Below are 21,072 nucleotides of genomic sequence, written 5' to 3'. Positions count from 1 at the left end.
CTTTCGACCGGCCATTCGACCATTTCTACCGACGCGATGCTTTGGTAGAATGGGTATTTTCAACAATGTGTGAGGTTTCCGACTGGGGGCCGACTATGTCAAGAGGGTCGAGCGGTCGCGAAGGGTCGTATGTGGGCGATCGGCACTGAGACAGACTCTACGGTTACAAGAAACCGTTTATTTGACACGAAAGAAGCTTACAAGATTTCCGCGATCTTGGAAGTTCTAGGTCGGCAGCAGTCTCTGGGTCTTCCTCTCCTTTCGAATATAGTCTCATTTTGAAGGAGTGTCCCTAGGTCGCGAATGGCCAGTTCCCTCGACGACTCCTCGACTCCAGGACGATGCGGTCGACTTCCGTTGATGGAAAGATGTCGATTCGAGGTCGGGAGACGGAGACGAAGATGGGCACCAGACTCACACACAACAATAGATCCGTCACTTGGAACTTTCGGGAGAAGAAGCCCTCTTTCCTTTCCTTTCCTTTCGCTTGTTTGATATAGAGGAAGAAGCCCTCGCGTCCTTGAATTCTCAGGTTTTATCTGTTTTCCTCCGATTCCGCTTTCCAATTGGTCTCTTCTCGTCACCTGATGACAATTCGAAACCTTTCGGGGGTGCGGGAGAGGTCAAAATCGAAGTTGAATTCGATTCCCACTCGGAGATAGACGATCTACGTTTCCCCATTGTTCTATTGTTTAAAAGTTCGCGTCGTTTTCTTTAAGAAAAACTATTTCTACCTTCTATTTTTTTTCCTCTAAAAAAATAATCTTTTTCTAAAAAGAAATGATTTTAACGCGAATTTCAGTGAGGTTCGGACCTATCCAGAGCCTCACAAATATCTTTCACAGCAAGAAACGGACTAAGTAATCAAACAGTTATTTTTAGAGGTTTTTTTTCCTAAAAGTTATAGGCGTAGTCGACGACCTGATGGAGGAGCTGTTAGGATGCTGAGGGACTCGGGATGGCGTCCGAACGAGTCGAAAAATTCCCAGGAAATTTTTTGAGAGTGATTCGTCCTGATATATCGGGTTTCGTTTCTTATCACCCAGCCGCCCAATGTGGGCTTGGTTGAACCCATAATGGGCCTTTTTTAAAACTCTTTTCGCCCTGTGGGCACTAAGAGGGCCTCTTTTAGTAGGCCCATTATGAGTTCGGCCAGGCCCACAATGGGGCGACCGGGTGATGAGGGACGGGACCCGACATATCCGAACAGACCACCCCCGAAAAATTCCTGGGGATTTCAATCCCGTTCGGATTCGATCCCGGGTCCCCCAGAGCGGTAGGCTGCCACCTTGACCGCTCGGCCATCCGGCCGTCACCCATAATAGACTTTTTTTTTTTTTTTTTTTTTTTTTTAACTCTTTCCGCCCTGTGGGCACTAAGAGGGCCTCTTTTAGTAGGCCCATTATGGGTTCGGCCAGGCCCACAATGGGGCGACCGGGTGGTGAGGGACGGGGCCCGACATATCCGAACGGACCACCCCCCCGAAAAATTCCTGGGGATTATTCGACCCGTTCGGATTCGATCCCGGGTCCCCCAGAGCGGTAGGCTGCCACCTTTACCGCTCGGCCATCCGGCCGTCACCCATAATAGACTGGCTGAGAATACTGTACAAAAAAAAATTCTTGTATCTGCAGTTCCGTTTACGTAAAAATATCGTAAATAAATTTATTTAGAATAAGCAAACATCTGTGGAAGGTTTTAAAAGTAATCAGCAATACTTAATTTTAAATCTTATTATTAAAATTAGTATATAAATTACATTTGAAGAAAAAGTGCACCAGAGGTCACTGTTAATTGGAACATGACGTGTCGGAAAGTAAACATGGAGTTTCGCGAGAGAAGTGCGAATAAGTTATTTATAAAATTATTAATATTTTGTATGTATACACATTTCGTTGCAACTGCAAAATTATTATGTGCAGACACAGAATGCAAAGGCAAGTCTTATGAAGGGTTATATACATAAAGATATTTTAATATTTGTAATATTGTTTGAAATATGTAAGTAATATATAACGTGCAGACATTTATATTGAATTATTGAAGGTTAATTCAGTTCAAAAAACCTTTATAGGAATATGCCAATACATATTTATAACAATCTTTCTATCCAACAAATTGAATTATATACAATACACTGACGATATTGAATTAAATACAATAAAAAACTAGAATTTGGTGCATATATTTGTTAAATGTAACATCTGTCCGTTGAAAATAATTGAAAATTCTCTCTCTCTCTCTCCTCAACCAATGGTTGGTGGGCAAAGATGGATGTGTACAGTATTATAGCTTCTCTCATTGCTTAGCTAGCTGTTTTATCTGTTAGTAAGGCCTATTCCGTAATAACTTCTTGAGACATTTCACTCTAGGTCTTCTACGTTCCCTTTTGCCCTCTATCTTTCCTTTTGATAAAACATTGTCCTTTCCATGTGTCAAATTAGGTGGCCAATCGTGTCTCTTCTCTGTTACTTCTTTTAAAACATCCTCGTTCCTCTTTCTCGCCATCCACGACGCTTGCATCATCCTTCGTCTCAAAGGCTTCCGGTTTTCTTTTCTCTGCCGTTCGGAGTGTCTGTGTTTCCAAACTATATAATGCCGAAAGCGCGATACGCTTAAATTTAAATTTAGTAAATTGCATTATTGTTGCTCATAGATTATTTGCATTATTTCAAAATTTTAAGACACTTTCAGAAAATTCGAATAAAAATGCACACATTTAATGCATGGTTTAGTTTAAAATAAATTTCATTACATTATAAGCATTACAAATATGCTTTAGATAAGTAGGAGAAAGACAATGGTTTGACAAAATAATTTTGCTGATTTTACTATATACATCTTACTGTACATCATTTCTTTTTTAATCTACAATGAAAGTTTTTCTTGAATATCAATTGTCATTGTTTTATAGTTCTAATATCATTTTATAACATTTTCACTCAGTTTTAATCAACTTAGAAAAGTACATTTAAATTTTGTTTTTGATCAATTTGGTTAATGTTACCTTAGATAGCCAAGATGACGGCTCGTCTCAAATTCCAGCACAGAAACAGTGGGATGCACGTTCTAACCTAACCTAACCTATTCTAATAAATTACCATAATTATTAGCAACCAAACTATTAGAATAGGTTAGGTTAGAATGTGCGTCCCACTGTTTTCTTGCTGGAATTAGAGATGAGCCTCCATCTTGGCTACCTACGGTAACATTAACCATTGATTTTTATGATTGAATAAATATGATATTTTTTCCTTTGTATATTTGTAAAAAGTTGTGTTGTGTCCTAAATGTTTATCTTTTCTTTAGACATTCTTGGTAACTTGAATATTGGGTAATTTGAATTTTTTTCTAGATTTTTTCAAATTTTCATTACATGTAGATGCAAAAGAGTATTTATAAGCAGAGAGTCATAAAATTATGCTCTGTATTTTTGATATTAATATGAACTGACTTGAGATAAACACATACAGCATAAACCTTTACCATCATGCTTGAAATTAACATATTTTTACTAACATTTTCATTCGTTTATAACACATCTTCGAAGATAGGGTAATTTAAACATATTTTTTTAAGTTTAATTACATATTTAGTTTAAAAATAATTTTAAACTAAATACGTAATTTATTCAGGAAATAATTTAAATTCGTTTTGTAACGCATACAAAAAATAATTTTAAACTAAATATGTAATTTGTTCAAGAAATAATTTTAAATTGAATTTGTAAGTTGTTTGTAAATGCTTGTTCAATTTTAATGTGTCTGCTTTGTTCTGCATTATATACCTGAAGATGTCTGTTATAAATGGATGAGAACATTAGTAAAAATATCTTAATTTTAAGTATGCTGGTGTAGATATCTTGTATATGTTTATTATATCCCAGTATTGGAAAGTTATTGACTGATTCGAGATTATATATGGATTAAAAAGTCTAAATAATATACTTTTATAGGATTTAGATTGCAGATATATAGGTATATATTGTTTTACAATCGTTAATTAGAGAAAATAAAATAAATTATTAAAATTTAATAAATAAATTTTTTGTTAGTGTTACTTATGGTTCCAAGATGGCGGCTCATTTGATTGCAGCAAGGAAACAGTGGGACACACGTTCTAACCTAACCTAACCTAACCTATTCTAATAATTTTGTTGGTAATAATTATGGTAATTTATTAGAATAGATTAGGTTAGGTTAGAACGTGTGTCCCCACTGTTTCCCTTCTTCTATTTGCTGGAATCAGAGATGGGCTGCCATCTTGGAACCATAGGTAACATTAACCAATTTTTTTTATTCATATATTCCCCATATAACATAGCAGTTAGGTTCTGAAAAAGTGCCATGTTATGTGAATCTGTGCTACACAAAACAAAGGGTTAGGTTTCAAAAGTTAGCAAAAGGATACTAATTTTTCTCAGAATTAAAAGATATTAATTGTTTCTTCACTGCTAAACACTGTTAAATGAGGATGTTTTCTTTTTGGAAAAATATCATCATCATCATCTGAGCTTTCCTCTTGAACTTAATCTGAAATATCAGCAACATCTCAATTTTTCTGTACTGTTTTTCATAAAATTTGATATTTTCATTTGCCTGCATTTGCCTAAAAGATATATTTTATTTTATTATTTTATTTAGTAACTTTTAATTTAATATATAAAAACAAAACACAGTGACAATCTTTCGGGTTCATTTAGAGCACTATCACTAATAGCAGCAATATCTGGTTTATAGGAAAGATAGAATAGGAAGCCAGAATGAAGAAGAAGAATTATATAATCAGTTATTAAAGAAAACTGGGTGAAAAGCACAAAACAGTTTTTAAAGTATTCAATATTCTAGAATTTATGTGCAAATATGAGATAATACTCATTCTTGTTTGGATTAAAACACATCAAATGACAGTGTTTACACTTAAAAATTGTGACATTTTGTACAGGAATGTCTCCAATTTTCAAACTGTGTTTCTAACAGTACAAAATCATGATGTAGGAATGTCATGTTGTACAGGGTGTTTCACAATGTTTTGACGATTTCAAAGTTGAATAACTCGCGTTAAAATTGAGATACAGCGACAGTGACACCCTCTATTAGTAGTGTGGACTGTCAACTTCCATCTCCTATAGGTTACTACATAGTGTCATGGCACACTGGTCGAAGCAACATCGTGCGTTTGTGGTAGAATACTATTTTCGCATCAGCAAATCTGTCATGTGCATGCAACGTGAATTCCGTAAACATTTTAAGATTCAGCTGCAATATCTAATTCCTGCTTGTGGAACAATATTGAATTCGGTAATAAACTTCTGTGCAACTGCCAGTGCATCATTGAAGTTCTCTGTGAAGCTTTTGGCAACTGCATAATTTCCAAACACAATCATTTCGAATGGCCACCTCACTCAACTGATTTAACCCTGCCAGACTTTTACCTATGGGTTATTTGAAGGCGAGTGTGTACTCCGACTGGCCAAGAAGCTTAGAACAATTAATAGATTGAATTTGAGATGAAATTTCCAGAATTCCTCCAGCAGTTACAAAAAATGTGTTCAAAAGCTGGGTGAAACGCCTCGAGTCTTGTGTAGCCACGAATGGTCGTCATTTGTCCGATGTAGTATTTCATAAGTAAAATTGAATAAATTTTGTACCTTGTGTAAAATTTTCAACTTTTTTTTGTGATTAGTTTGTGAGTTATTCAACTTTGAAATCGCCAAAACATTGTGAAACACCCTGTACAAAACTATGACTTAATTTTAAATTAACATCACAGCCATTATCACTGCTAAATATCTAATACTGAAACAGTTATATATGAAAAAAAAAGTTTTTTTAAATGAATAGGTTAGAATTATTATTCAAATGTTAATGTTTATAGCAATATTTTGTCTACCAGACACTATTGGAACTCTGAAAGGACTGTAGACTATTCCTACACAAACAAAAATTCAAGTGAAGCTATAAATTCAAAAGTTATTCTTATTCTTCTTGATAGATTCTGTTCTCCAAAGTTTTATTCTATCTCATTAGGCCTCAGTCATATCAAAAAAGAGAGATACAGTAGTTTGTGTGGAATCATATCTGGTCATATCTGGCTTTCTAGTTCATATACTGTTCATATGTATAAAATATGAAATTCTAACAATTGATATTACTCTTATTCATCAAATTATTTGTTACTATAAATTTGATACAAATATAACATGTCAGCAATATTATTTGGCATTGTATAATCATGTTTATTTGCCATTTAGATCTACTATTCTACGCTGTATGGGTCTAGCTCTCATTATACAATAGCTATACCTTGTGGAATGTTTATAGTCTTTTTTACAGTGTATTATTTTAAACATAATTTTTAACATTTATAAATACATAAATTTTACAAGATTATAATATAATAATGATTTATAAAGGATATACAGCAGTCTCTCTAATCTGTCATATATCAGATCAATGGATCTCGGATTACTGGATTTTGTACATATGTATGTACTGTACAGTAAAAATTACACTTGGTTAACTGGTTAATCATCATATTAATCACAATTATAAACGTTTGCCAACTACAAGTGCAACAAATAAATAGCAACTGACAATACACATGTATATTTGTTTCTCTCTGTTATGTACGTTGACAAGTAATAACACCAAAATTTCATATGCTCCACTTGCAGTGTCAGATTATTTGACATATTGGACTGGTAAGTGACAGACTAGAGAAACTAGAGTCTGCAACCTAATTTATTTTATTTTTTTTTATGCATGAAAACCTAGAATTTTCATGATCTTTACTAAATCAATATATTTATTTTTATCTATCTGTTAACTATTTTGTTATTCAAATGTGTATTTCTTAGTTGTGAAATTTTTCTGTCATTATATATAAACAACAAATGATTATTCAACATCTTAACTTTTTAGTAAGATTGATAGTTGATAATTCATTGACATTAATGAAATATTATTACAACTTAGTAGAAATACAAAATATCTACAGTTTTTCTATGCATTTAAGAATTTAATACATTGCATTTTAGAAATAATGACATTAATATGAGTTTATTAGAATATATATTTTATAATTCAAAAAACAATATAAGTTTGTTAATACATTATTTAAATTGTATGTTACAGGAATAATTGCAGAAGGTAGAACAGTAAATATGTATCCTAGTCCAAGGCCTGAAATCTTATCATTATCACCTAACAAGAATTTAAAAATTTATGGAAGATTAATAGATGATGAAAAGTACTATTTAACAGCGGTAATGATATTGGAAAATGATCTTCATAGAAATTTATTAAATTAAACTGTATAATTTACTTTTCAGGTTTCAATACATCAATTTAAATCATTTTTACAATAAAAAATTTTTTCTCAAGCATTCAAAGGAAGTTTTTACAAAACTGTTTTTTAATGCTTGAAATATCCAATGAATTGATTTTAAAAAAAACTTGATTCTAATTAAGATAAATTGGTCTCAATTATTTCAACTCTACTTTTTAAACAGGGTTTTTTTCACATTCTTTCTGTGTTGGTTCCTTGCTTACAATTCTATGAATATTACTACAATAGTAAAATTCTATATACGTCACAGAAACACTAATAATGTGTATTTTGAAAATTTAAATTAAGATTATTTGTTTAAATTGATTATTTAAATCTCAAACAATTCATATTATATACATCAGGAGTGGCCAACTTTTGTGCACATAAGATCTACTTTTTATCGTAAAAACGTGTCGCGATCGACTTGTTGTCATAGGCATAGTCTAAGTGGGGAGGGGGAAGTGTGAAATACATACTATGTTTATACATAGTTTCAGTACGAAGTGCACTCACTGCTTATGAGTCGAGTCATAACTGCATGCATACAGTTGTGTTCGGTTACAAATATAATACATTAAGTCAAGACATTGCTAGCAATCGACCAAAATTGGCTTGGCGATCGACCGGTCGATTGCGATCGACTTGTTGGCCACCCCTGATATACATAATATAGAAATAAGAATAACTTATTTGTGCTTTACTCACAGGTGTACATAGTGAACATTTATAAAAAATAATAATATGCAGAAAAAAAATATCTATGAGAAAACAGCTCTTGGGCAATAATATAGTAACTGAGCTGGAGTTAATGAAGAAGCATAAGCTTGTTTTTCCAGAGATTGCAATACTTGATGAAATGTAAGAATGAGTCCAAGAATAACTTCTACAGTAATAGTTCATGTAGACAGAGGAATGTAGATTGAAGGCAAATCATCTCTAGATTCAGATGTAGACATAAGAATAAATTGGACAATTGTAAAGTACATGCTTGACAGTTTCAATTTGTCTTGTGTCACATAAGCAAAAGGTATGTGTGCCATGTTTTATAACACTAGGTATACCTTCAGAAGTTTCCATGGCTGGTCAAAATTTGTGATGGAAAAGCAGAAAGAGTTTAAAAGTGACTGTAGATGTTTGCAAATAGAAAGGTCACTTTCACTTTTTAGATGTTTTCCAACAGAGATGCTTATGACAAATCCTAAAGATATTACAATATTTAGGTCATATCACCAATGAAGAGGTCCTCCGAAGGAGTGAGATGTGTAAACTTCATAACATTGTCGCCTATAGAAGAGTCTGATTAGCTGTCCACGTTTTTCGTATACAGAATAATAGGATTCCTAAGATAGCCATGAAATGGGTTCCCCCTGCCGCCAAACAATCACATGGACACCCCAGGAATACTTGGTGTAGAACTTTTCTCCAAGATCTGAAGATGTTCAATGTGACATGGAAAGAAGCTGAAGCCCTCACCCAGGATCGAAATCGATGGATGATAATTGCTGCTCAGTATGCTATTTAGCATTGGAGGAACTACTACTACTATTTTTAGATATGAGGAGGAGATGGTCCCATTTGTCTAGAAGGTGGAGATTTATAATGTTATTCAGAGCATTTTTCACATAAGATTGTACTGTACATTGATGGGTAAGCAAAGATCTGAGACAGCCTGTTTGGCAGCAGTGTGTACTATTTCATTCCCCACAATGTCTCTGACCTGGGACTTGAAAGAAATATATATTATTAGGGACTGCACTCAACATGTTTTGCTGACTATGTATTTTTTGTGTTGAGGTTAAGAAGAGATGACAGGACAGATATAGAGTCACTGAAAATGTTTATTGTCCTGATTTTGTTTTCTAGATTCAGAGCCCATTTAACATCTGTATATACAGCAGCAATTTCAGTGTCATAAATGGTAAACTGTAGATCTTGATGAAACATCAAAGTGTATTTTGGGATGAACTTTAAAGGGATGTAAGATGTAAATACTCATTTTGATGCCACCAGCTGATTTTGAACTATCAATATGGATGCTGATATCAGGATCAGCTTGTGATGCAGATGAATCCAGAGTCATAGAAGGAAAAGTAAGAGCAAGGTTAGGGTCATCCATCATAATAGATAGATATAGGAATACAAATTAAGTGCTGTACTCCACAAATGATGCTCATGTTCTGGATTGATTGTATTACTCCTTACATAATAATTCAGCACATTGTTTTAGATTACTAGTGAATAGAGCAGCTACAGAAATTTTATAGCATTTGATGAAAAAATAAATATGAATTGAGATTTTTAATCCATATAAATTATATTTGTTCATTTTACCCATGTTGTTAAATTATAAATTTTCACCATATGAATTCATATCAATAAAGAGAAATTGAGAAATTAGTTATTTTTCAAAATTAAAGAAAAATAAAGAATTATATGCTTTATTACTGTAGTATTAAATAGATGAATAAAATATTTTGAAAAAGAATGATTTGATTCATTCCACAAATATTTTTAATGCACATGTGAAGTTAGTAGATTTTGTGTAAAAAGCAGATTTATATTTATTATAAAAAATGATTTATTTTTTTGAAATTAAAAATAATCATTAATATCATAATGATAAAGATCTATAAAATTTAATTTTGTGCTAAGACATAAAATTTTATAATACAGTATATTGTATATTGTGTTACGTTTTATTGATCATTAGAATAAAAATTGTTGAAAATCAAAGATGGGAGTTAGACAATAACCAAACATCTTTATCGTTGCCGAGAAAGTTTATTTAAAACAAACGTTTTCCACCTATTCCGTAGGCCATCGTCAGGTTGAAAACGGACAAATAGCTTCCAATTGTCCGTTTTCAACCTGACGATGGCCTACAGAATAGGTGGAAAATGTTTGTTTTAAATAAACTTTCTCGGCAACGATAAAGGTGTTTGGTTATTGTATAATCTTTTGCTGAGCACGTTCTATTTGATGTGAGTTAATATTATGAATTTTATTATTATTATTTAATAGTATGTGTTAAGTATTAGTAATAATATGTATGAGTTAATATTACAAACTGTTTTTCTGCCCCTTTGATTTTTAGAATTGATAGATTTAAATAATTGTAATAAATAAATAAAAACACTGCTTATTTCAGCAAGCCAAGACTTTTTATTAAGCATTATTATTATTTTATATTGAAGTGCCAAAAACTGGGATAGTCAAATCTTTCAGACACTTTAAGCAGAATTCCCTTTCTAATAACTGTTTTTGTTTGTATGCAAAGTATACATAACATAATAACAGACATTTGTGCAAGTATAAAGAGTGATTGTGCAGAGAGAATGACAAGTTATCATGATTTAGAGAATTTCAGTATGGTATGATAGCAAGTGCTTGTGAAATGGATCATAGCTTTTCAGATATACAAAGTTTGGATTTTCAAGTTCAACCATTTCAAGGGTATACCTTGAATACAAGAATTCTGGTAAAAAATAATCAATATTGAACTAATAGAATAGCACTGAATTTTGAGTGTAAAATAATATGAATCAATGAACAGTAATATATGAATTAATAACTATTTACCAAGTTCAGCATTAATTTCAGATTTATTATATGATGACTGTTAAATATTGTATGATTTTTATATTATCATTGAAGTTTTAGTCATACTTCATAAATAATTTTGCTTATTACTACATTGGGTATATATTATAAATGAAACTAAATAAGTTTATATGTATGCATTTTTTTAATTATTAAATTTTTTTAGTTCTTATAGTATAGTACTGTGATTCTTTATATCTTACTCTGAAGATGAAATATTGTATTCCTGTAACATGACTATTTATTAATTTGTTAGTAACAAGTTTTTATTACTTTTTTGAAAAGATCTATAAATTTCAAATGCAAATATGTTTGAAACAGCCATTTTTTAATGTTTAAGTTCTAATAAAATTTTATTTAGAATTTAAATATTGTATTTCCAATATCTTGTTTAATTGCTCTTAGTAATTAAATTATAAAGTAGTTCTTATATTTAATTTCTTTATAAAATATATATAAAATGTACATTAAATTGCTGATATTAATAATTAAAACATACTTTATGAATATAGTTAATTACAGATATCGTATTATATCAATTGCTTTAAATTGTAAAAATTAACTTAACTTTTAACTGACGCATTACAATTTTTGATCCGTAAGATACTAGTTCAAAAAATTTTGCAGAATTTGAAGTAGTCTGTCCTGACTGTTGTCAATAAAGTGTGGCATTTATGTAAGAGAATTTTGATTACAACAGAGAAAAATTTACCTTTTTTTTTTTTTTTAATCATTCAATATTAAACAATTACCATTTTCTTTTCATATTTTTAAGAGCAATAAATTCGTTATTTTATTAATTAATTTGACTAAATTGATCTATGATGATTATTTTAAAATATTTTTCATAAAATTTAACTTATTAACAGTTACTGTTCTGATAAACTGATTTTACTTTTCTCATTTTATTTACATAGAATATTTATATAGACTTGCTATTATTATTCAAAATTTTAAGATTAAAATAATCAAAGACAGAAAGTTTTAATAATAAAATTATATCCATATATCTTCTTTATCATAAGAAAAGGATTTATCTGAAAAATATATTCTTTTAATTTAATTTTTGAAGAAATTATTTTTATAAATTGTGTCATCATTTAGTTTTCTAGAATAGATAAATAGATCATTATGATTGAAATGCTTCATTGTGAAACAAACTAAATAAATAAAAATAGTTATAATCAATTAATTTGTTTGATAAAAATTATCTTTGGGATTTATCAATTAACAGGACTTATTATACTGGATTTATGGATGCAGAAATTAAGTCCTGTTAATTGATAAAGTACAGTAGACAACATAAGTTTAAATTAAGATAAAGGACACAAAGGCATGATAATTAATCATCTCTGGGAGTTTAATTGTGAACAAATAAATGAAGAAATTTAAAGAAAAAAATTATTTGTGATTTATGTTGAGAGAAATGAAATTAAATAATAAAAACAGTATTTTCTCTCTGAAGTTTATAAAATGAAAAAGTTAACTCACATTACATATTATATTATCATAAAGTTTACACTAAATAGACCAATGAAAAATTATATTAAAATATAATATCTATATATATATAAAATTACATGTCCTGACTGACTGACTAATTGATTCATCATCGCCCAGAGCAAACTGCTGAACCTAAAGAGGTGAAATTTGGTACACAGTTAGGATATGTCACGAGAATGCACGCTAATTTTTGGAAATTTTCCTGTGGGAGGGAGAGGTAGAAGATTAAGGCTTAACCTGAAGACTGGTTTCTACTGTACTATTTTAGATGCAATTTTTTGTTTTTGGTAGTAATAACTTAATTTCCAAGCATACAATATTTACCAAATCATCCAAATCATTTGCCCGAGCAATGCCGGGCTCATTTGCTAGTTATATTATATATATTGTACTAAACTTTAGAAAGAGAACTTAATTTTAAAAAAATATATAGTGTATTATTTTTATGGACATGTTTTAATAAATGGGATTATTGCAAAATTAATTAAAATACATCATTTCAGATACTTTAATAATGTTATGATGAAAAGTACAAGTAATTGGTGAGACAACTAACTGTAGTACTAAATTTTCCAGTCATTAAATTATTAAGGCAGATTATTAAGTATTTAATTTGTTTACTTATGAAATTAAATTTATAATATTTATCAATAACATAATTTTTGGTTTTACTGTTTCTACTTTATGGGCACTAAGAAGGTCTTTTAATCATATCGGTTGTGAATTTAGCCAGGTCTGTAATGGAGGCAGCCAGGTGGCAAGGAATGTGACTTAGTGTTTTTGGGACAAGACTACTCATGAAAAATTCCTAGGCATTCCTTCCCTGATTTTATCCTTACCTCCAGAATGACTGGCTGATAACTTTTACTATTTCAGCCAACACAAATTTTTATGAAATAGTTTTAAAATGTCTGATCCTAAATATTGCAGTTAAAAGATTAAAAATCAGAAGTATTGGATTATGTTATTAAAAACCTAGAATTTTTTAAAACAATTTGTATAAACATACTTCTTAGTAAGTATCAATCTTTAGGAATTGTGTGTTTAAAATCTATTCTAAATTTTTTTCCTCCCTCTAAATATTTCTAAAATTAATTACTTAAATTTAGTGTAAATAACAACTGTACCTACTCCAGTAATCCAGTTATTTAAATTATTACTTGTCCAGCCAAAATATAGCATGCACAAAGAATCTAATATTAATATTTGATTCTTTATGCATGCTATTACTATTTAACATATATAAATTATATTAGTATCTACTTTTATTGCAGCTAATTCTAGATATTTACATTTGCATGAAAGTATCTGTTTTTATCTTGAAAGAAAATTTATTGATAATTCTAAACAGTTAATTATTGATGGATTAATTTTATCTTGATTTATTTATACTATATAATTTTAATAATTAATTTATGTACTATTTTTAAAAAGTTCTTTGAAAATTTTTCAAATAATTTTAGAAATTTTGCTATTACATTATATTTATAAAATGTTATTTTACTGTGTACTAATGTAAATTTCATTATATCAGATTGGTGGAAGGAGAGGTTTTGCACCAACAAGATTTATAGAAGAAACAAAAATACTAAACAGAAACTTGGTTGAAGTTCCTTCAGAGGTTTAAGTTTATTTATTTAAAAATTGTTTTGTTTATATACAGTAGAGCGTCAATTATCCCGAACACCGATCAACCGAAACGTTGGTTAACTGAAAGCGTTCCAGTCGGACTGTGTCGGGACGTGTGTCATGCTAAATCGAACGTTTTTGATACTAGATTAACTTCTAAAGTATAATTTTTTTTTGTTTTTATATTTTTCAATATATTTATTTTGTTTGTACGAAATAAAGAAATAATTTTTAATGATATAATAACCACGATTATTATTATAAAAAGTTTTGTAAGGCTTAACTTTGACAAAAATTCAATGCGAAGCGACACGCAACGGAGAAAAATTTTAACATGAGGTATATTAATATACTATTATTGGGATATACTAATATACTAATGTAGTATATTAATAATGTATTTTTTTGTACATAATCAGTTATCCGAAAAATCAATTTTCCGAACAACTCCAGTACCCAATTGATTCGGATAATCGATGCTCTGCTGTAGTTATTATAAAAATATATTTTATAAATGAAATAATTATTATTTATAAGGTTTCTATTTAGAAAGTAACATAGCTTTTATCTTCAATGTGATCTTTATTTTAATCTTTTTGAAACCATATTAATGTAGCTGACTATATATATAGATATTCTGTCTTTTATAACAGATAGAAGATAAAGATAAATCTAAAAATAATAATAAATTTTAAATGTTAAATTTAACAACTATTATTTCATTCTATTATCATTTTTTTCAGAAATTTGGTTGGAAAACAATTTCAAATAAAGCAAAAGATAAGTATGAAACAATTCCAGAAGAAAAAACACCAATTTCATCTGATCCTAAAAACGATGATATTGTATTACAAGGATCTACTGTGAGTAGTAGTACATTATTTTCAAAAAGTAATATTCCTGATGATGCATTATCGAAAAGTCCAGAAGCTACAGCAAAAGAAGAAGAAAATTTTAAAGAATCATTATCAGATGAAACAATTACTGTCGAGGGTATGTGTGTGTGTAATTCATAAAATACATTTTAAATAATCTTTTTTTACTTCAAATTTTATATAACTTTAAAAAATTCTAATGTATTAATAATTCATTATATTTTTTTTATGGATAAATATAATGCTGCTTTCTTGCATGACACACTAAATGAAATTTATGTAGTTACGAATTTATCAATTTTTTAAGTTTAATGCAATCTTGATACTTATAAAAACATATCAAAACTATAATTGTCATTTCTTTTTTAAATTTCTTTTGTAATAATAAAAGTTCACAAAACTTGGTGCTATCTTTATAAATAAATAAATCCACTTCTGCTTATTTAAAGAAGTCCAACTTTTTTTTTCTTTTTATTAAAAGAAGTATTTTCAGTAAAAATCTGACCATCCTCAGCTTAAAGTAAGTTAATAAATAGTTTAATGACAGCTTACAAGCTGACAACATGGTGCAACATCAGAACAGAACACTCAATATGCTGCAACATGCAGAGGTACAAAGGAAAAGTGCTAGAATATTAAACAAAATAATTTTATTTACTAGAATAAGTTAAATAATCTAATTGCAAGAAAAACTCAAGTCAGTTATTTCTAATTTGGATACATAACAGATATATAATATCTTCAAGTAATTGAAGTTAAATAATTAAGCTGAGTAAGAAATGTCAAAATGCTAATTTCAAGATTGTTTAGTTTTTTAATCAATCAACATAATTGTTTAAGTCACAACAAAATTTACACCTAAATGCTAATTCCAGCAGTAAATGAACAAGAAACGTTAATTCAAATTTAATTTGTATACTAGTACTTTTTATATATTAACAGGACCTGTTAATATATAAAAAGTACTAGTATACAAATTAAATTTAAATTAAGATAGAAAGGACACAAAGGCATAATAATTAAGAAACATTAATGTTTGAACGTTTTCGGCTTCTTTTAGAGGCCCTCCTCAGGAATGTACAAAAAACAGTTCTATCATTTGAAAATTCTTTCTTTAACTGTCGAATACAGCCATGTTCCAATGTTTTAAAATATTTAACAATGTACCGTACAATACAAAAATCGTTACATTTAAACAAAATTACTTGTTTATCTATTCCTATATTTGAATTCTTTCTTTTTTTATAAAATGCAAAAATAATATGTTTGTTTATATTTTAATATATGGATTTTTTTTAAATAGATTTAAATAGATACAGTATCGTCAATAATAAGATTTCAGAAATACAGAATGAAATACCAAGTAACTCGGAACAAAAGACAAGTACTTCAGACAACGGACCACAAATAAATAATGCTCATCAAGAACTAAATATACATTCATCGACAGTTGCTGGTAATGCAGAATCTTTTCATTCTCATATTTCGCCATCACCTAGTATTTCTGATCTTAATTCAGGTACAAACTCAGTAATAAATGCAAAACAAAATTTTGATTCAAATACGATAACAGAATCCTTAATTGTAGGCAGATCATTGTTGTCTACAAAAGAAGTTCAAGAAAGCTGTACACTGATAGAAGGAACTCATATTTGTGAAGAAAATCCTACATCGCCATCTGAATCAAATTCCATAAATGAACAAACACCATCTATTGTGGATGCATACAACTCTCCACATTTACATCCTTCCACACTTACTTCAGAATTAAGTACTATTTCTAACGACGCACAAACACCTCATTCATCTGATAGTCATATAATTGAAACTGAAATATCTGAAATGCATCCTTCTTTAAATAATCCAGTTTTATCATCAGATATTCTGGATCAAAGCAAACTAGTTCAGCAAGATTCAATTGAAAAAAATTTATATGCTACTCCTAGCATTTCTGTTGAAAACAAACAAGAATCAACTCTCATTGATAATGCAGTATCCAGTGTTTTTGTTGAAAACAAACAAGAGTCAACAGTAGCTAATGATCATAATTCACAAGAAATACTTGAAAGCAATAAAGAATCTGTTTCTTCTACTAATCTTGATGAAGTAAATATTGAAAAAGAAACAGAAGAAGTTTCTATTACTGATTCCAATGATATAAAAAATAAAATGGTATCAGATTCACTTAAACCTTCTGAAAATACTGATTCCAGCAATAATTTAGAATCTGATACACTTGTTAATACAAATTCAAAAAGTTTAGACATTGAAGATACGAATATCAATTTTGTAACTAATAATTCAAATAATCAATCTATCTTTTCAAAAGTTGTAACATTTGCTAAAAATGTTTTCTCCACAATTGGTAGTGAAAAACCTAAAAGTGAGCTGGATATGGATAATGAGGAAAATAATTTTGAAAATGAAAACAAACATGATATTGATGATACTGATAATGAAGAGGAGGAAGAAGAGGATGAGGATTTGGAGGAAGAAGAAAATTTAATTGATAATGGTGATGATGATGATGAAACTAATGAGAATATACAAGCATTAAATGATTTAAATATGTTAAAACCTGAAATAAAGCAAGTAGATGAAAATGGTATTAAAGAAATCAATCCTTCAGAAAATGCTATAGACAAAACAAATGAACAGATCAGATCTAATGTCGATATAAAAGAAATAAAAAGTGATGGTAAAGATATTCTTGCTGATGTTCATAAGACTAATTTAAATAGTAATTCTAATCAAGATAATGTATTTCAAAAAGATGAAGATGATACTGTGACTAACAAAGATTCAGTTTTACACAAAGAATCTATTGAAATAAGTCACGTTAAAAAAATTGAAAATTCTAAAACTGCACTTTCAGAAGAAATTAGTGATACAGCTACAATAGCAAATGTCAATGAAGATTCATCTAAAATAGCAACTAACATAAACAATGACTTGGAAAGTAATAAAAAATTGGAGCTTGATTCAAATATGAATAAAAAGACAATAGATGAAAAAAATATGAAAGAAATAAAAGAGAAAGATGTAAAAATTCATTCTAAACCTGAACTTGAACAGAATGTTACAAATGATGAAAATTTAATAGCTGATAAAAAAGAAATTAATAGTAAAATTATTGATTCTTTAGAAGAGCCTTCGATTCCTGCTAAAAACAATGATCTTTCTGACATAAAAGTAAATATTCCTGTTGAAAATAGTGAGTCAGCTTCAAATGAAGACCTAAATCAAAACATACCTGTTGAAACAGAAGATAAACAAAATATTATTATGAAAGAATCTACAGTGTCTGAATCTAAACCTTCGTTAGAATCTAGTTTGAATTTAAATGATGTAGACAATAAACTTGACTCTAAAATTTCTAATTCCGTTCCAAGTGATCAAGAAAATAGCAAATTATTGAAAGAAAGTGACGAAATAAAATTTCTTTCCAAAAATACGGATGATGAAAATTTAAATGATAAGTTCCAGGATACGGTATTTATCTCAGAATCACCACTTACTTCTAGTACAGAAATGATTGGCAACTCTGATGAATCTGCTTTAAACAAAGATATAAACTTTAATTTAGATGCAGGCAATGAATCTCAGGACCTGTTAGCAAAATCAATTGAATTATCAAATAACCCAAAAATTACAGATGATTATTCTTTAAAAAATGATTATAATCAGTTATCTGTAAAAGATGAAAGTATTCAGTCTGATACAAAAGAGCATTTGCATAATGTTGATATAGACATGAAAAAAAATATTGAAACAGTTAAAGACGAAATTTTACCTTATGATGAAGACGGCATGATAACTGCTTCAAGAATAGAAACAACAACTCGTTCAATTTTAAATTATAATGAAGAGGTTGATTATGAAAATGTAGAAGATGCAACACAAAGTGCCTTTGATGTTATAAATGAAGAAGCAAAAGAATATATTGGATTCCTTCCATTCTTCTTACAAGTTATTATTGACATGGTGAGTTGAAATGATTTATTAATTTTTTACTTACTGTTGTATTTTAAAATAAATATATAATTTTCTAATAAATAATTTTTTAAATTAATTTTTCAATATTTTTAAAAATTTTTGAATATGGAAGTAGATATATAGTAGATGAAGTTACCTTAATGATGATATGATACTTATAAATTTCATTTAAATAGTTGCTTTGTGGTTATTTTTAAAAGATTATTATTTCTTTTTCATGTTTCAATGGATTTTTATTTTTTCTATATTTTTAAAACATTGATGATGATAATGTCATTGCCTTTTAAGTTTGGTTTTGTAAAAAATATTAGAAATTAAAAACAGTGCTTTATTCTTATATTAATTTAACTTTTTGACAAGACTATGTCTCGTATCTAAAATCACACTGCTGTTAATGGCTGCACACCTTAGAGGTGTGAAGGAGTACAGTACATGTCATGAGTTGCAATTTGGCATACAGTATTTGGTGCCCAAATCACGCGCACATAAAATAAACCAGACTTGTAGGTAGTCATGGGACTGAGAACCGGGTCAAAATAAAATACAAAATGCTGAGACTGTTTCTACAAACAGGCACGAGTGCGAGATTTGCGCATGTGTTGCTCGTGCTCTCCAAGACACAGTCTCGTCCCAAGAATGGCTTTGCCATTTTACTTGTTTTTTTTTAATTTGAAATTATATGTAGATAAGATTTACAATTGTAATAATTTTGTTTTGTTAGTTACCTGGACAAATTCAGAAACAGTTTTCTGAGTGGGAAATTCAAGGCCTTTCTCCAAGAGTTACTGTTATTACCTTTATTACAGGTGTTTTAACAACATTTGTATGTATTTTTACTGTTTATATTCAAGTAAGTTATATTTCAAATTTTTAATTTTTTGATTGTATAATATAATATTTTATGAATCATATAACTTCAATGAGTTATTTTTTTTAAACCAATTAGATAATTTCTTTATTGTACTAAAATTAGGTTATGAGAATTTTAATACAGTAACAAATTTGACTTTTGTTGATCAAAGAAATTCTAAGTTTATTTATTAAAAACAAAAATACCAGTTTCAAAGTTAGAGAGACATCAGAAATATGTGAAAACACTACTTTATTTTCTAATACATTTTTATATTAAGAAAATGTTTGTAAGAAAAAAGTTATATCATATAGAACAATGTGTTCTTGTAGGTACCAAACACAACTATGCATATGTTTTTGTACAAACGTTTTATTTTTATATGATTATCATTTTTCCAGGTTACAACAAATACTTTTTCAGTATAAATGAAGTTAAATATTTGGATATACATTTTGATGAATATATATGGTCATATGTATTTATTATAATAAACTTTTAAAAAATTGCTTTATCTCTGCAAAAGTAGTTGTGGTATAAGTTGTGGTACAAAGGGATTATAATTATTTTCTGGTGCAATACTTGTTTAATTACAGTATTCTTTAAAATATTTAACACTGTAACATTTAAATTTCTTTGGTTAAAAACTGAAAAGTGAAACATTTACAATAAATGTCTTTATTTAAAGATGGCAAAAATGAGATATCATTATTAATAAAGCTTTTTAATGACTCATCAAACAATTCTTTGGATTATTACTTTTGTAGACCATTAAAAGTTCTCTACAGACTAATGACAAGAAACAATGCTAGAGAATAATCAATAATAAATATGAGTTTATTTTTTAATATTAAAATTAAAGCATAACTGTAAAACTATCTAGAAAGAAATACAGATAAGAAATATAAATGTAGTAATAAAACAATATTAAGAATTATAAAATTATCACAAAAATTCATGTTGATTCACTCATTGATAACTGATATTATAAGAAAAAATATATAATTTAACTTTAGCATATACTTAATTTTGAATTTTTGTGAAGAACTACACTTTTGAAATTTAATGATATACCGTATTTTACGGACTATAAGACGCACTTTTTTTCTTCGAAAAATTGCTTCCAAAATTCAGGTGCGTCTTATAGTCCGTAGCATCTTATAGGTATTTTTTTTAAAAATTGCTTAAAAATTAAGGTGCGTCTTATAGTCTGTAGCGTCTTATAGTCCGTAAAATACGGTAATTCATTTTCACATGAAAGTTATATGAATTATAATTTTATTTAAA

The 21,072-nt window shown here is 28.9% G+C and overlaps 1 protein-coding gene across 2 annotated transcripts in view; it reads left to right on the top strand.

Moving 5' to 3' along the window:
* Nucleotides 1–1,794: 1,794 nt before the first annotated feature.
* Tango1 (transport and golgi organization 1) overlaps nucleotides 1,795–21,072 on the top strand; it is a 69,242-nt gene continuing 49,964 nt past the window's right edge. Inside the window, exons 1-7 of one of the 2 annotated variants that reach the window (XM_067287809.1) lie at nucleotides 1,795–1,937; nucleotides 7,137–7,267; nucleotides 13,970–14,056; nucleotides 14,808–15,057; nucleotides 16,243–16,458; nucleotides 16,528–18,923; nucleotides 19,657–19,785. In XM_067287809.1, coding sequence (XP_067143910.1) covers nucleotides 1,802–1,937; nucleotides 7,137–7,267; nucleotides 13,970–14,056; nucleotides 14,808–15,057; nucleotides 16,243–16,458; nucleotides 16,528–18,923; nucleotides 19,657–19,785 — 3,345 coding nt within the window. In that variant the 5' untranslated portion in view covers nucleotides 1,795–1,801. Of the gene's footprint in view, nucleotides 1,938–7,136; nucleotides 7,268–13,969; nucleotides 14,057–14,807; nucleotides 15,058–16,242; nucleotides 18,924–19,656; nucleotides 19,786–21,072 lie in introns of both variants that reach the window. The other variant, XM_067287808.1, reaches the window with a different exon arrangement.

The sequence above is a fragment of the Centruroides vittatus genome, unplaced genomic scaffold (genome assembly GCF_030686945.1).
Source record: "Centruroides vittatus isolate TY-2023 unplaced genomic scaffold, ASM3068694v2 scaffold_712, whole genome shotgun sequence".
NCBI classification, from domain to species: Eukaryota; Metazoa; Arthropoda; class Arachnida; order Scorpiones; family Buthidae; genus Centruroides; species Centruroides vittatus.
This window is presented reverse-complemented; position numbering and strand designations above follow the sequence as displayed.